The sequence below is a fragment of the Malaclemys terrapin genome, chromosome 12 (genome assembly GCF_027887155.1).
Source record: "Malaclemys terrapin pileata isolate rMalTer1 chromosome 12, rMalTer1.hap1, whole genome shotgun sequence".
Classification (NCBI taxonomy): Eukaryota; Metazoa; Chordata; order Testudines; family Emydidae; genus Malaclemys; species Malaclemys terrapin.
The window spans coordinates 9,039,586-9,057,684 of record NC_071516.1 but is presented as its reverse complement, the minus strand read 5'-3'; the positions used below and the strand labels follow the sequence as shown (position 1 = coordinate 9,057,684).

The following is an 18,099-nucleotide window of genomic DNA, read 5'->3' as shown; positions in this document are numbered from 1 at the left end:
TAGGTCTTATTTTCAGGGGATGTCTTATTTTTCAGAAATGAAAAATGCCTTATTATCGGTGGATGCCTTATTATCGGGGAGGTCTTATTATCGGGGGGATGCCTTATATTACAACTAGAGGCAAAACTGTAAGTAGGCCTTATTTTCGGAGGATGTCTTATTTTCGGGGAAACAGGGTATACAGACACATGGAGAGCAGGGAGTTACTTCACAAGTGGAGAACCAGTGTTGACAGGGCCAATTCAATCAGGGTGGATGTAGTCCACTCCCAATAATAGATGAGGAGGTGTCAATTCCAATTCCTGATGTCAGGAATGGTAACATACATAAGCCAGTAAGTGAACACTTCAATCTCCCTGGTCATTCTATTACAGATTTAAAAGTCACTATCATTGAACAAAAAAACTTCAGAAACAGACTTCAAAGAGAAACAGCAGAACTAAAATTCATTTGCAAATTCAACACCATTAATCTGGGCTTGAATAGGGACTGGGAGTGGCTGGCTCACTACAGAAGCAGCTTTTCCTCTCCTGGAATTGACACCTCCTCATCTATTATTGGGAGTGGACTACATCCACCCTGATTGAATTGGCCCTGTCAACACTGGTTCTCCACTTGTGAAGTAACTCCCTGCTCTCCATGTGTCTGTATATAATGCCTGCATCTGTAACTTTCACTCTATGCATCCGAAGAAGTGAGGTTTTTACTCACGAAAGCTTATGCCCAAATAAATCTGTTAGTCTTTAAGGTGCCACCAGACTCCTTGTTGTTTTCACAAAACTGGGTGACTGAACAACAAAATGGCAGGTGAAATTCAATGTTGATAAATGCAAAGTAATGCACTTTGGAAAACATAATCCCGACTATACATATAAAATGATGGGATCTAAATTAGCTGTTACCACTCAAGAAAGAGATCTTGGAGTCATTGTGGATATTTATCTGAAATCATCCACTCAATGTTCAGCGGCAGTCAAAAAAGCGAACAGAATGTTGGGAATAATTAAGAAAGGGATAGATAATAAGACAGAAAATATCATATTGCCTCTATATAAATCCATTGTATGCCCACATCTTGAATACTGCGTGCAGATGCAGTTGCCCCATCTCAAAAAAGATGTATTGGAACTGGAAAAGGTTCAGAAAAGGACAACAAAAATGATTAGGGGTCTGGAACGGCTGCCATATGAGGAGAGATTAATAAGACTGGGACTTTTCAGTTTGGAAAAGAAACGATTAAGGGGGGATATAATAGAGGTCTATAAAATCAGGACTGGTGTGGAGAAAGTAAATAAGGAAGTGTTATTTACTCTTTCTCATAACACAAGAACTAGGGGTCACCAAATGAAATTAATAGGCAGCAGATTTAAAACAAACAAAAGGAAGTATTTTTTCACACAATGCACAGTCAACCTGTGGAACTTCTTGCCAGAGGATGTTGTGAAGGCCAAGACTATAACAGGGTTCAAAAAAGAACTAGATGAGTTCATGAAGGATAGGTCCATCAATGGCTATTAGCCAGGATGGGCAGGCATGGTGTCCCTAGCCTCTGTTTGCCAGAAGCTGGGAATGAGCGACAGGGGATGGATCACTTGATGATTACCTGTTCTGTTCATCCCGTCTGGGACACCTGGCATTGTCCACTGTTGGAAGACAGGATACTGGCATAGGTGGACCTTTGGTCTGACCCAGTATGGCCGTTCTGATGTTCTGCTAGCCATGCTCTGCTGTGAACCCTCTTTGGGGTTAGGCTTCTTTTTTCAAGAAGCCAGAGGGTTGGGGGTGGGGAAAGGGAAGGAGGAGCTCCCTCATAACTTTTAGCCCAGTGGTTAGGGTACTCTCCTGGGTCTCCTGCATCCTGGTTGAGTGCCCTAGTCACCAGGCTACAGGTATTTCTCTCTCTCTGCCACAAATGGTTCTGTAACCTGCTCCACTGTGGATAACCACTTAGTTATTTGGGTGAGGGAAAGAGAGAGCGCACACACATGAGCAGGACTCTGTAGCCGGTGGTTAGAGCACTCACCCAGGATGTGGGAGACCCCCGATCCAGTCCCCCTGCTCCATTGAGTTGTTAAGTGTCCAGTGTAACAGCTTCAACAGGGAAGACAGATGGGGTCTCACCTCAGAATACCCCATAGCCCTATGGCTATGGTGCTCCCCTGAGAGATGGCAGAACCCTGTTCAAATCCTTTCTCTTCATCAGCTGGAGGGGGGACTTGAACTAGGGATCACAACCTTCCGGGTGCATACCCTGAGCTAAAAGTTATGGGGGAACCCCTATCTCTGGCAGCTTTGTGTGAACTTGCCTGGGCAGATGTACATGTGGCCTCTGACCATGCCTATCAGACTGGGCCCCACACATGAGTTAGGTGATGTATGCCTGTCTTCCTTTGGTTTGTGAATTGCTTTGGGGCTTAGGCGGGGAGATAGGTGCCAGGGTGCCTAGTGGGAGGCAGCAGTCTCAAAACATAGCTGCTTAGGGAACTTTTTACTGCAAAATCTTAGGTGGAACCTAAAACTGGGACGTAGGCACCTAAGTCTGGGGTTTAGGTGCCTAAGTACTATTGTGAATTTATGCCTGGGCACCCATCCCATGCTTTAAAATACCAGGTTAGAATTTGTGGCTCTGATATCTCTCCGACCCCCATCAGCAGATTCGCTGGGGCTGCTGAACCAAAATGATTTTGCCCTTCCTGTCCCGCCGCAGACACCCCCCTTTAAAAGTTGACTGGGAGGGAGTTCTTCAGGCTTCAGCTCCCCACCTTCTCTCTTCACTTGAGCCATTATTCAGCAACTCCATGAGCTGAAATCTGAATTAATTCCTTTATTTTGAAAAAATAATCTGTTGCTGTTCTAGTGCAGCCATCAAAATGCATATACAACACCCCCTTATTTAAAATGCTGTTTTGAGTGCTTAGGGTAAGGGCGAAAGTTTTGTCTAGGTTAATTGACTCCTTTCAAATTTCTTCCTAAGTTCCATGTGCTGTGTCATCACATACTTATCAAAGCAGGTTTGGGGTTTTTCTCCTTCCCTGAAGGAAGAAACAACATTCTGTTTTGTTAAATCCTTTTGAATATTTTCTGTATGTGATTAATAAGCTGTTCCACTCTTTGGACATGATTTCTCCCTGAACTACAATAAGGAGCTGTTCACACAGGAGCAAAAAGTGCAGCTTCTATTTAAAAAAATCATAATCCGTTTAATGGTTTTATTTCAAGTTGTTTCCCTTTTCAGCCTCCCCTCTGCTCCATCTAGTTTCAGGTGCTTCTGTGGGGGGTCCTCTTGGGATGTCTGCCATTACACAGTGATAAAGAGGGGGTGGATGGTTCCCCAGCACCAGGTCACATAAATTCAGTTTAATTTGTTTCCGCCAGTATTTGTCAGCTCAGTGTTACAAGGCCCCAGGGAAACGTCCTTGTACATAGGAGGGCACTTTAAAGGCATTTGTCCTCTCCTGAATGGAGAAGACCCACCAGGCAGCAGATCTATGCATACTCTAGAAAATCCCTCCAAAGGTACAATGAAATGATAATAGGGAAGCATCACAATTTTTATTCACTCCAGAAGCTGCTGCCTGTGTTGAGCAGGCGTTTCCAATGCTGTTAGCTAGAGCAGGCCTTCCAGAGCGCCCATTACAAGGAAAAGGAAAAGACAGTGGTCACTCGCACTGTGGCTAGATGTAGAGTTGTCACCTCTACTCTTGCGTTTAGAGGTACCAAATCTTTTCCATACGAGCTCATTTCTATTTTAACTCTCAGATCAAGCCAGGGAGCCAGATTCTCCACTGAAGTAAAATGAGCTGTTTTGATTTACACCAGCTGAGGATTCAGCCCCATGATCCTTTTAGGACATCAACACCTCCCTGCCCTTTCCCCTAGAGTAGCTGAAACCATTTGAAACTATCTGTTTGGTAAAGGGAATTTCTATAAATTGTTTTAAATCGTTATTATGACTGTTTTAATCTCTCCTGGGGTTGCTCCTGAATGCACTTCAGGGACATCAAGAACCAGCTGAATGAGTAAATGGGCACAGAGACACCCACTTGCATGCATAAATCAGCATTTGTGCATGCACTTGCAAGTATCTGTTTTGCATGTGCCAATGCAGATTATTTCAGTCACGTCTGCATTACTGCCTCCTAGTATCGGATGCTTATTTTAAAGACCCTTTAAAAACGTGTCCCTAAAGGTGCAGAAGCACATGTAGAGTCTGTAGTCAGTCCTAAAGATATTCTGGGCATCATGTAAACAGGAAAAATCACCTGCGCTTTTCCACAGACGATACTAACAATGACTCTGTTGCATGTACAGCCTTAGTAGCCCCAAGGGCTTTGCATCTCTCTGCAGCAAACTCCAGGGCTGATTAAGGGTGTTTGTTCTAAAGGAAGATCTATGCAGAGCTCCAGGGTGAAAGGATGGTGTCTGTGATAAAAGGTTGGGAGGGAAAATGAAGGAATCATGGGAGAGGGATTTTCAGGGTTCCACCAGGGTCTTTGAGACCCCACAGTCAGCAAAAACAAACAAGGAGCAAGTCCTTGTTTGACAGAAGTCCTAAACTTGTTTGATAGAGAAGTCCCAAACAAACAGAAAGCATCATGGAATGATGGAAAAAGTGGTGTTTTTTTAGTTTGTTTTATGCCAGCACTAGGAAGAAGGGACTATGAATTGAAAATATAAGCTTAAAAAAAATTACTGAGGCAGAGCTGTTTGAGAAAATAAGTAGTGCAGAGGCCTGGAACAAAACCGCCTGCAGTTCAGGGGTGGGGGGAAATGAAAAACACTGAACCATTTAAAAGAAAACTAGCTGTTTTTCTTGCTAGAGGGGCGGTTATTGACGCATGCAGGGCTAGGAAAGCAGAAGAACCAGACCTTTGCAGAGGATTTCACAGGACAGTGACAGCTTTTAATCTTAAAAAGTAAAACAAAAACTAAGAGCCTGATCCAGATAACTTTACATGACGGAGCCTTACTCAGGCAAATAGTTCAACTGAAGTCAATGCGACTACTCATCTGAGTAAGGATTGCAGGACTGGGACCTCTGTGTCAGGGAGAGGCACAGCACCCCTGCTACTTGGAACAAGGTTTAGAATTGAAAAGGAGAAGGATATATTTAGTGGGACTATCTATTTTTGCATGGTTCAGGTAGAATCATAATGTGTTTTTGTGACAGTGGCCATCTGGACCAACACACGGGGGATTGAACCAAGGACTTCAGGTGAGCAAAGCCCACAGGTAAGTGGGGAACATGGAGACCGGGGAAATGAGTCGGAAACAAGAGGGAGTGTGGGCTATATTGGCAGAGAGAAAGGAGAGTCAGGAAAAAACTGGGAGGAAAGATCAAACCAGTATTTTAGATGCCTATATACAAATGCGAGAAGTATGGGGAATAAGCAGGAAGAACTGGAAGTGCTAATAAATAAATACAACTATGACATTGTTGGCATCACTGAAACTTGGTGGGATAATACACATGATTGGAATGTTGGTGTGGATGGGTACAGCTTGCTCAGGAAGGATAGACAGGGGAAAAAGGGAGGAGGTGTTGCCTTATATATTAAAAATGTACACACTTGGACAGAGGTAGAGATGGACATAGGAGACGGAAGTGTTGAGAGTCTCTGGGTTAGGCTTAAAGGGGCAAAAAACAAGGGAGATGTCATGCTAGGCGTCTACTACAGGCCACCTAACCAGGTGGAAGAGGTGGATGAGGCTTTTTTCAAGCAACTAACAAAATCATCCAAAGCCCAAGACTTGGTGGTGATGGGGGACTTCAACTATCCGGATATATGTTGGGAAAATAACACAGCGGGGAACAGACTATCCAACAAATTCTTGGACTGCATTGGAGACAACTTTTTATTTCAGAAGGTTGAAAAAGCTACTAGGGGGGAAGCTGTTCTAGACTTGATTTTAACAAATAGGGAGGAACTCGTTGAGAATGTGAAAGTAGAAGGCAGCCTGGGTGAAAGTGATCATGAAATCATAGACTTTGCAATTCTAAGGAAGGGTAGAAGGGAGAACAGCAAAATAGAGACAATGGATTTCAGGAAGGCAGATTTTGGGAAGCTCAGAGAGCTGATAGGTAAGGTCCCATGGGAATCAAGACTGAGGGGAAAAACAACTGAGGAGAGTTGGCAGTTTTTCAAAGGGACACTATTAAGGGCCCAAAAGCAAGCTATTCCGCTGGTTAGGAAAGATAGAAAATGTGGCAAAAGACCACCTTGGCTTAACCACGAGATCTTGCACGATCTAAAAAATAAAAAGGAGTCATATAAAAAATGGAAACTAGGACAGATTACAAAGGATGAATATAGGCAAACAACACAGGAATGCAGGGGCAAGATTAGAAAGGCAAAGGCACAAAATGAGCTCAAACTAGCTACGGGAATAAAAGGAAACAAGAAGACTTTTTATCAATACATTAGAAGCAAGAGGAAGACCAAAGACAGGGTAGGCCCACTGCTTAGTGAAGAGGGAGAAACAGTAACAGGAAACTTGGAAATGGCAGAGATGCTTAATGACTTCTTTGTTTCGGTCTTCACCGAGAAGTCTGAAGGAATGCCTAACATAGTGAATGCTAATGGGAAGGGGGTAGGTTTAGCGGATAAAATAAAAAAAGAACAAGTTAAAAATCACTTAGAAAAGTTAGATGCCTGCAAGTCACCCGGGCCTGATGAAATGCATCCTAGAATACTCAAGGAGCTAATAGAGGAGGTATCTGAGCCTCTAGCTATTATCTTTGGAAAGTCATGGGAGACGGGAGAGATTCCAGAAGACTGGAAAAGGGCAAATATAGTGCCCATCTATAAAAAGGGAACTAAAAACAACCCAGGTAACTACAGACCAGTTAGTTTAACTTCTGTGCCAGGGAAGATAATGGAGCAAGTAATTAAGGAAATCATCTGCCAACACTTGGAAGGTGGTAAGGTGATAGGGAATAGCCAGCATGGATTTGTGAAGAACAAATCATGTCAAACCAATCTGATAGCTTTCTTTGATAGGATAACGAGCCTTGTGGATAAGGGTGAAGCGGTGGATGTGGTATACCTAGACTTTAGTAAGGCATTTGATACGGTCTCGCATGATATTCTTATCGATAAACTAGGCAAATACAAATTAGATGGGGCTACTATAAGGTGGGTGCATAACTGGCTGGATAATCGTACTCAGAGAGTTGTTATTAATGGTTCCCAATCCTGCTGGAAAGGCGTAACGAGTGGGGTACCGCAGGGGTCTGTTTTGGGACCGGCTCTGTTCAATATCTTCATCAACGACTTAGATATTGGCATAGAAAGTACGCTTATTAAGTTTGCGGATGATACCAAACTGGGAGGGATTGCAACTACTTTGGAGGACAGGGTCATAATTCAAAATGATCTGGACAAATTGGAGAAATGGTCTGAGTTAAACAGGATGAAGTTTAACAAAGACAAATGCAAAGTGCTCCACTTAGGAAGGAAAAATCAATTTCACACATACAGAATGGGAAAAGACTGTCTAGGAAGGAGTACGGCAGAAAGGGATCTAGGGGTTATAGTGGACCACAAGCTAAATATGAGTCAACAGTGTGATGCTGTTGCAAAAAAAGCAAACATGATTCTGGGATGCATTAACAGGTGTGTTGTGAGCAAGACACGAGAAGTCATTCTTCCGCTCTACTCTGCTCTGGTTAGGCCTCAGCTGGAGTATTGTGTCCAGTTCTGGGCGCCGCATTTTAAAAAAGATGTGGAGAAACTGGAAAGGGTCCAAAGAAGAGCAACAAGAATGATTAAAGGTCTTGAGAACATGACCTATGAAGGAAGGCTGAAAGAATTGGGTTTGTTTAGTTTGGAAAAGAGAAGACTGAGAGGGGACATGATAGCAGTTTTCAGGTATATAAAAGGGTGTCATAAGGAGGAGGGAGAGAACTTGTTCACCTTAGCCTCTAAGGATAGAACCAGAAACAATGGGTTTAAACTGCAGCAAGGGAGGTCTAGATTGGACATTAGGAAAAAGTTCCTAACTGTCAGGGTGGTTAAACACTGGAACAAATTGCCTAGGGAGGTTGTGGAATCTCCGTCTCTGGAGATATTTAAGGGTAGGTTAGATAAATGTCTACTAGGGATGGTCTAGGCAGTATTTGGTCCTGCCATGCGGGCAGGGGACTGGACTCGATGACCTCTCGAGGTCCCTTCCAGTCCTAGAATCTATGAATCTATGAATCTATGAATCTAAACACTGGTGTCTCTCCAGCTTGAACTAAAAACATAAGACTGGCCATATTGGGTCAGACACTAGCCCATCTAGTCCAGTATCCTGTCTCCCGCCAGTGCCAGATGCTTCAAAGGGAATCAGCAGAACAGGGCAATTATCAAGTGATCCATCCTCTGTTGTCCAGTCCCAGCGTCTGGCAATCAGAGAGACTGTGCCTAAAAGCCATATCATCTGTGCACTGGACAGAGAGGGGGACATGTACACATCCTGACCAGTGCGTTACACTTCTTTTCATCCTTGACCCCATTTCTTATTCCCCTCCCCCCACCCCGCCGTCTTGCTTCAGCCCTCCCGCTCTTTTCTCCCAAACAGAAATTAGTAAAAATTATTCAACCCCACCCTCCTACTGGTTTGGGGGTTGAATAAAATGAGACACAGATCCTAGGTATGGTTTAGAAAAACTAAAACCTAACCCATCAGGTTATGCAGAATGAAACCATTGCAGTTTCAGCCCTTCTCTAGAGAACTGAGCCAAATCTGGAACCATTTATTTGACTGTCTCCAAACTTCAGGGCTTTGGAGAAAATGAGACCTGGACCCTGAACTTTGGCTAATTTTTGCCGAATTCTGAACGTCTCTGTTCTCCTACCAACTAATTACTATGAATAGCTATCATGTTAATACCAAATGTCTTGCCTTAGGAACTCCTCCCTTCTTGTTAACTCTTCCTCCCTCTTACTGAATGACTTGCCTGCCCAGTATGATGGGGACACACTGTAACTACACAATTAACGTGGGAATTGTGTAACATGGGGTCTAGTGTAAAATCATGGAACAGCTCCATTTTACTCAGTGGAACAAAACAGCATTTTTCATGAGAACTTGGCAGATTTTAATGATACCTCTTGCAAGATGTCACACAGGGACAAGGAAATCGCTAGGAATCTAAGGGGGAAACAAAAAAAAATCCTTCAGGCCTCATCCGTGCTTTAGTACATGGGGCTGTAAGGTTTTCCAAGGGCGTGGACGCTAGCGTCGTTGTGCATGCCACTTCTTGTGCTGTATTTGTCATTACTCGTTTGAATCTGCCTCTCCTGTTCAGGTATCCCCCCAGCAAGTGGCACTGGAACTCTGCAGATATATCTAATTGACATCAATGATAACGCTCCTGAGCTTCTGCCAAAGGAGGCACAGATCTGTGAAAAGCCAAACCTGAATGTCATCAACATAACAGCCGCAGATGCTGACATCGATCCAAATGTTGGGCCCTTTGTCTTTGAGCTGCCAACTGTGCCATCTGCAGTCAGGAAGAACTGGACCATAACAAGGCTAAATGGTAAATGGGGCAGGCAATCCGGAGGACATTTGGAATCCTGTGCACTAATGAGGACCGTGTACAGTTTCAAACTTCCCTGCTTCTTCATCTGATTTTTTTAAACACATTATGCCCAACATTATAGACAAGATAGCTAATCAGGAATGATTTGTATCAGACCTGTAGCATAATTCTAAGAGCTTTGGCACTTGGCTTTTTTAATGCAGTTCATAATTATGAACAGTTATCAGGACTGAACTGGGTATAAATCATCCGTGATGGCCAAGGGGAAAAAAGCTATTATCAGTCTTCCTTATGTTCCAGGGTAATTGTCATGAGCCACAATCACGATCAATGTTCATTTCTCTGACCATAATTGCTTAAAGGCAGCCTTTTAATTTACCATGGAACCGGGCGGGCTAGGTAAGTGTGAAGATTTCCAGTATGTGAAGGATTTTTAAATTGTGGTGTGCAACTTCAGTTGGCTCTAATTGGCCCACTTACTGGCAGTTTCCGTGTCATGGAGACTGAACTATCCTCTTGTCTTAAAAGCTGATCACTTCCGACCAGGTTTGAGACACTCTGCCAGGGTGGCCTGAGAAAGCTCCTTGTTCAGTGGCTGAAAAGAGGGATTCAGGCTTGGCCTACACTTAAAAGTTAGGGTGACATCGTTGGTTAGGGGTGTGAAAAAACACACCCCCAAGAGCCATAACTCTGCTGGCCTAACCCCCAGCATAGACACAACTGTGTCAACAGAAGAATGCTTCGGTCTACGCAACTGCTGCTGCTCGGGGATGTAGTGTTTTACAGTGACAGAAAAACCCCTTCCGTGTGTGTAAGTTGCGTCTCCACTATGGGGTTATGCCGGCATAGCTACGGCACCATACCGATGCTGGTGTAGTCTCCATAGTGTAGACATAAGGTACGTCTACACTACCCGCCGGATCGGCAGGTAGCGATCGATCTATCGGGGATCGATTTATCGCATGTAGTGTAGACGTGATTAATCGATCCCCGATCGCTCTCCCGTCGACTGCTGAACTCCAGCTCGGCGAGAGGCGGAAGCAAAGTCGACGGGGGAGCCGCGGCATGCCTTGAGGACGCAAAGTAAGTGATTTTAATTCGATCTAAGATACGTCGACTTCAGCTACGCTATTCTCGTAGCTGAAGTTGCATATCTTAGATCGATTCCCCCCTCCCATAGACTCATAGACTCATAGACTCATAGACATTAAGGTCAGAAGGGACCATTATGATCATCTGGTCTGACCCCCTGCATGCTGCAGGCCGCAAGACCCTTCCCTGGACTCTACCGTTGAAGTCCCCAATCCTGTGTTTTAGTGACTTCAATCGGCTGAGACCCTCCTGCTAGTGATCCCTGCCCCATGCTGCGGAGGAAGGCGAAAAACCTCCAGAGGCTCAGCCAATCTACCCTGGAGGAAAATTCCTTCCCGACCCCAAATATGGCGATCAGTAATACCCCGAGCATATAGGCAAGAGTCTCTAGCCTGACCCTTGTTGGCCATTATGCTGTTCATGTACCATTGCTTGGTTTTCCTTGGCTACTATGTTTTATCATTAAACCATTCCCTCCATAAACTCATCCAACTTAATCTTAAAACCAGACAGGTCCGTCGCCCCCACCGTTTCCCTCGGAAGGCCGTTCCAATATTTCACCCCTCTGATGGTCAGAAACCTTCGTCTAATTTCAAGCCTAAACTTCCCCCCGGCCAGTTTGTATCCATTCGTTCTCGTGTCCACATTAGTACTAAACTGGAATAATTCCTCTCCCTCCCTTGTATTAACCCCTCTGATATATTTAAACATAGCAATCATATCCCCCCTCAGCCTTCGCTTTGTCAGACTAAACAACCCAAGCTCCTCTAATCTCTTTTCATACGACAGGTTTTCCATTCCTCTGATCATCTTAGTCGCCCTTCTCTGCACCCGTTCCAGTTTGAGTTCATCTTTTTTAAACATGGGAGACCAGAACTGCACACAGTACTCCAAATGAGGTCTCACCAGCGCCTTATACAACGGAAGCAGGACCTCCCTATCTCTACTAGATATACCTCGCCTAATACATCCCAAGACCGCATTGGCTTTTTTCACTGCCACGTCACATTGCCGACTCATAGTCATCCTGCGGTCCACAAGGACCCCTAGGTCCTTCTCCTCTTCCGTTACTTCTAACCAATGCGTCCCCATCTTGTAACTAAAATTGTTATTATTCGTCCCCAAGTGCATCACCTTACACTTTTTACTATTAAATTTCATCCTATTTCTGATACTCCAATTCACAAGCTCATTCAAGTCTCCCTGCAGAGTATCCCTATCCTCCTCCGAGTTTGCAACTCCTCCCACCTTCGTATCATCCGCAAACTTTATCAGCCCACTCTTGCAATCGGTCCCGAGGTCAGTTATAAATAGATTAAATAAGATGGGTCCCAAAACCGAACCTTGAGGCACTCCACTAGTAACCTCCCTCCAACCCGACAATTCACCCTTTAATACGACCCGCTGCATTCTCCCCATTAACCAATTCCCTATCCACCTCTGGATTTTCATATCGATCCCCATGTTTTTCATTTTAACCAATAGTTCCTCATGGGGTACTGTATCAAACGCTTTACTGAAATCCAGGTATATTAGGTCCACCGCATTTCCCTTATCTAATAAGTCCGTTACTTTCTCAAAGAAGGAGATCAGATTCGTTTGGCACGATCTGCCCTTCGTAAAACCATGCTGTAATTTATCGCATTTGCCATTAACTTCAAGGTCCTCAACTAGTTTCTCTTTCAGAATCTTCTCCAGCACCTTGCACACTACTGATGTTAAACTAACATGCCTATAGTTACCCGGGTCACTTTTTTTCCCTTTCTTGAAAATAGGAACCACATTGGCTATTCTCCAGTCTAACGGGACTACCCCCGAGTTTACAGATTCATTAAATATAGTCGCTAATGGGCCTGCTATTTCCCGCGCCAATTCCTTCAATATTCTCGGATGAAGATCGTCCGGTCCACCCAACTTAGTCCCATTAAGGCGTTCTAGTTTTGTTTCTACCTCGGATGCGGTAATCCCCCATCCCGTATGCCCCTCTGTAACGGTGCTAGTATCCCTAATACCTTCATTGGCCTCATTAAACACCGATGCAAAATATTCATTGAGATATTGCGCCATGCCTAGATTATCTTTAATCTCCTCTCCGGCTATAGTCTTCAGCGGTCCCACTTCTTCTTTCTTTGCTTTCTTCCTATTTATATGGCTGTAAAACCTCTTACTATTACTTTTAATTCCCCTCGCTAAGTCCAACTCTTCCTGGCCTTTGGCCTTTCTCACTCTATCTCTACATTCTCTGACTTCGCTAAGGTAAGTTTCCTTACTGATCCCTCCCCTCTTCCACTCTTTGTACGCTTTCTGTTTTTTCCTAATCGCCCCTTTCAGCCGGTCGCTCATCCAGCTCGGTCTAAGTCTCTTGCTTAGTAATCTTTTTCCCTTTTTGGGGATACAGGCCTCTGACAGCTCTTGCATCTTTAACTTAAAGTAATCCCAGGCTTCTTCTGCCTTTAGGTCCCTTAATACGTTTGCCCAATCCACTTCCCTTACCAGTCCCCTTAATTTGTTAAAATTGGCCTTTTTAAAATTATAAACCCTAGTCTTTGACTTAATTCTGGTACTCTTTCCATTTAGTTTAAAGCGAATTAGCTCATGATCACTGGAGCCCAAGTTGTCCCCCACTACCACTTCCTCAACAAGGTCCTCACTACTTACCAGAATCAAATCTAAAATGGCCTCCCCCCTCGTCGGCTCAGCTACCACTTGATAAAGGAATTGATCCGCAAGCACATCTAGGAACATCTGAGCCCTATTATTGCTACTAGTGTTTGTTCCCCAGTCTATATCCGGGAAGTTAAAGTCCCCCATAATTACACAGTTTCTATTAGTATTTACCTCCCTTAATACATTAAACAATTCCTTATCCATATCCTGGGTCGATCCCGGCGGTCTATAGCACACCCCAAGCACTATCCCCGGAGAGGCTCTAGTAGTACTTTTACCCAGCTTGAGTATCGCCCAGACGGACTCTGTATTATCTATTCCATCCACTATTATTTCTTTACAGCTTATTTCACTATTGACATACAATGCCACCCCCCCACCTTTACCTTTATCCCGGTCTTTCCTAAACAGCGCATACCCCTCCATACCTGCGTTCCAGTCGTGACTGCCATTCCACCACGTTTCAGTTATTCCTACGATATCCGGTTTCAATTCTCGGACCAAGAGCTCCAATTCCTCCATTTTATTACCTAGGCTTCTCGCATTGGTGTACAAACAGCCTAATGTATGTCGTTTAGCCTGTCTCCCATTACTAGCACTGTATGTTGCGGGCCTCTTTGTGTTCGTCCCCCCTGTCCCTCCTATGTCCAATCTCATCTCCCCGGCTATGTCTCCTCTTATTACACTCAGCTTTCCAATACCGGAAACTGGCGTGGAGATTAACTGTGCATCTCCCAACCATCTCCCCAAACTTCCTAGTTTAAAGCTCTTTTGATAAGATGAGCCAGCCTCCCTCCTAGAAGTCTATTTCCTTCCCTACTCAGGTGAAGCCCATCCCGCGAGAACAGGTGTCTGTCCCCGAAAGCCTCCCAGTGGCCATACATCCCAAAGCCCTCCTTATAGCACCACTCCCTTAGCCAACTATTTATCCTCAAAATCCTATCAGCCCTTTGCTGCCCTTCCCTCGGAACAGGCAGAATCCCACTAAAGATAACCTGAGCCTCTATCTCCTTGAGAGTCTTCCCCAGCCTGGCATAATCTCCCTTGACTCTCTCTAACGAGAACCTAGCCGTGTCATTCGTTCCTCCCCCCGAGTGTAGACTCTCAGTCTCCTAAACTGCCAATCCAGCACCTCTTGCAGTCATTACATGTGTAGCAATAGAAAGGAAAGGCAGGAAGAAATAAGATGGTAGGATGTCTGGGATAGGGCTGTGCAAAATATTGGGGCAGGAGAGAAGAGCCCCAGCGTAGTGGCCCCGTTACAGCCCAGAATTGGGGAGGTGCAAAGCCATTTTATCACTGATTTCCCAAATCTCTCCAGCCAGTTTTCAACATTATCCTCTGTGCTTCACTAGTTCCTTGCCATCGATTTTTAAATTCAAGCAACTGACCACTGGTTTACTAACGACATCAAGCAGGGTTAATAGTATAGTGAACTGGCATTACTTTGAAATGAAGCATGCGTGACGCATCTTGTTCATCCTGTTAGTCGTGGCAGGCTGACCATTCAACAAGACTTCAGGGAAACAGTCTGAAGCTCAAGTGGTTCAGATGTGGAGTAGGGTATTGTAGCCTGGTTAGCCTTTTTCACTGAGCTAATCTGATAGTGAAGTTTCCAATGTACCAGTATTGTTTTTAGCACCCCTGTCAGAACTGCAGTCACCTCTCTGTCTGTTTCTGTTGCCCCCAGGTGACTATGCCCAGCTCAGTTTGCGAATAATGTATCTGGAAGCTGGCATGTATGATGTCCCAATTGTCGTGACGGATTCAGGGAACCCTCCCTTGTACAACACTTCCATCATTAAAGTGAAGGTGTGTCCATGTGATGAGAATGGAGACTGCACTACCATCGGGGCTGTCGCTGCAGCTGGCCTGGGAACAGGTGCCATCATAGCGATCTTGATATGCATCATTATTTTACTAAGTAAGTGTTGCACCAGGTAACAGTGTGCAGAGATCTTAAGTCAGAATAGTTCTGATTGAAATGAAAGGTTTATGAGCAGATCCCTCCGGTAGATCACAGAGCAACAAAATTCCATTCTCTCCTTTGATTTGACTAATTAACTGCACTTTAACAATTCAGCTGTGGCCAAGAAAATGGGCCATAAAGCCAGGACTGTCATTTGAGGTGACATAGTCTCCTTTTAAGTTAGCAGCTGCATCATCAAACAATATGAGAAGTAACAGGTTGGAAGCAAACTCTTGTGCAAAATATTTACAGTGAATCGTGGTCCACGTGATGCTGAACTTCAGACGCCTTTATTATTTATTTATGTATTATAGAGAATTGGTACCTGAGCTAAACAGAAAATACCTGGTGCCGGGCAGCCCACTCAAAACACCTCTGTGTCCATCCTTCTGCCAGGTTACCCTTATGTGACATTGTTCCTGGAAATGCTGTTGGCGAAAGAGGTACTCCTAGGATTGATGTAAAAGCATCAGTGTTCCACTTCCCTTCCTGTCCGCCTCCTCCCTAGTCTCACTCTTACATGCTGAATCTTTCAAGGTGCATTCCAGCTTCATACAAAGGGTGAAAGTGCAGACCACATTGCTGGTGATTCAAAGCAGAATGGACTGAAGCACTAACCCACAACACTTTGGCCCAGATCCTTAATGATACTTAGGACTCTGTCTGCCTCTTTAGGCGCCTATGTCCATCATTTAGGTGTCATTTATATTTTCAAAGCTGCTGCTCAGTTGTCACCTAATCCTAGAGGCACCTAAGTCCGCTAGGTATTTCACATTCCTCCAGTCATCATTCGCAAGCCACTGAGGTGCTGATGCCGCTACCCCAGCTAATGAGCCACTCAGAGCCCTGGCTCAAGATGAAGCCCCACAGGCCCTGAAGTCAGATTCTCAAACCAGGCAGGGGAACGCCTGTCTTGCCAGCCAGACCCAATCCTACAGGTATGCACGCAGAGCACACCTAACACCCGTTATGTACCAGCCCCAGCATCAGCAGAGGCAGGCCACCAATAGGTGAAGAGTCCGCAGAGTACCTGCACAAAAGACGCAGGCGACAAAGAGAAATGTACAGGGAGCATGAGAGAGCTATTGAGTCTGAGCAAGAGACAGAGAGAGAGAGTCGGTTTCACCTGCAAGGGCATGTGTTTCCTAAACAGCTGACCTGGCTTAGGTGCCGAACTCCAGGAGAGGCGGTGTGGCTAAATATCCCAAGGAGAGGGCTGTCTGCGGCTCATCAGCCAGGCACACCAGTTAACCACATAGGCACCTAAGCTCCTCTCCTCGCCTCCTCCCCACTCCTCTCCTCAACTTTTCACTCCTGGAGAGGTTACACAGCTCCCCACTGAGCCAGCTGGTTTCTGCAAGTCCCTTTTTTAGGCATTTAACTATCCCCATGCAATGTATGGGGTACCTTGCTCAGAGCTGAAAATTCCACTAGGGTTAGGCATTGCAGTGCTGAGTGGAGCAGTGCCTAGGTACCTTTAAGGATCTGGGCTTTGGTGCTTCTATAAGGCCTGTCATTTGAGTATCTCAAATGGATTTGCAAACATTAAGTCTCACAATAACTTTGCAGATTAGGTGAGTTATATGATTAGACCCATTTTATAGATGAGTGAAGTGAGGCACTGAGAGGTTAAGTGACTTGTCCAAGGTCGCACAGCAAGTGAGTGACAGAATACATAATAGCACGCAGATCACCCACCTGTCTGTCTGTCTATGGTGCATATAGGTTGCTGCTCGTGGCATTTAGAAACCAAGTCCCTGACTACCGGTTCCTGCTGTACCTATTTCAGGTGTTGGATTCCAAAAGAATGACAGATATTCCCATCCCTTGTAAAAATTCAAGTTTGAAGAACACTCAGGAAAGATCGTTTAAACATACATTGGGGTCTTTAAGACAAAGACGTAAATATACACCACCTCAAGCTGGCTGAACCAAGCAAAATAAAAATGTTCCAACTCACATTTTTAAGAAGCGAGTGTACAAGTAGATCCATTCTTTACATTACTCCTTTGTACATATCTTTTTTTTTAGACATGAAACAACTTAATCATTTCATATCAGAATTAAGCTTGATATATCTGGCAAAAGATTAGACTGCTTGGCCCAGAATTTTACAGGTATTTAGGTGTTGTGCCATTCAGTATTGCAACACCTAACTAATTTAGGAGACTAAATCTCGTTTTCAAAAGCTTAAATCCCACTGTCTTTCAGTGAGAGGCTCCTAAGTGCCTAAGTCACTTTTGAAAATGAGACATAGGCACCTAACTCAGTTAGGTTGAGTGAAGCGAAATGCCTATAAAAATCTTGATTTCTATCTACTATCATTTACTCCTCATGCAAGCTAACCACCTTCATTCATTTGCAGAGTTACAGTTTTTGTGAATGGTTCTAGGAATGGTAAAAATGGAGTTCTGTCGTTGGGTTCTGTTCTAATTCAGGTGCTCGTACAGCCCTTATCACTCTAGTATCTGAGCACTGTTGTCATATTGTCGGCAAGAAACATTTGCTATTCACAAGCCTGCTGAAAGAGTTGAGAGGCTGTATCATAATGGTTTAAGGGGAAGATGCCCTGTTTCTAGCAGTGCCATCATTCCTGGGCTTTCATGAGCACTAACATTAACTAAATGTATACACATTTAAAAATAAAAATGATATCATTATAACTTCAAGCAGGAGTTGGCACAGTAAGGACGGATAAAAAGAAGCACTGAAATGTACAATGAGGTAAATATTCATCAGGAAACGCAGGATGAAACTGTGGGACTCCCATTAAAGTTAATGGGAGTTCTGGTGCTAAATCACACTTAATATTTACCCCCAATGTGTTTAAATGGAGAGC

General features: G+C 44.4%; 1 protein-coding gene across 1 annotated transcript in view; it reads left to right on the top strand.

Annotated features, from left to right (window-relative positions):
* CDH4 (cadherin 4) overlaps positions 1-18,099 on the top strand; it is a 667,107-nt gene that overhangs the window by 630,565 nt on the left and 18,443 nt on the right. The window contains exons 12-13 of the mRNA XM_054046370.1: positions 9,296-9,529; positions 14,982-15,215. Of these exons, the coding sequence (XP_053902345.1) occupies positions 9,296-9,529; positions 14,982-15,215 (468 nt within the window). The remainder of the gene's footprint in view (positions 1-9,295; positions 9,530-14,981; positions 15,216-18,099) is intronic.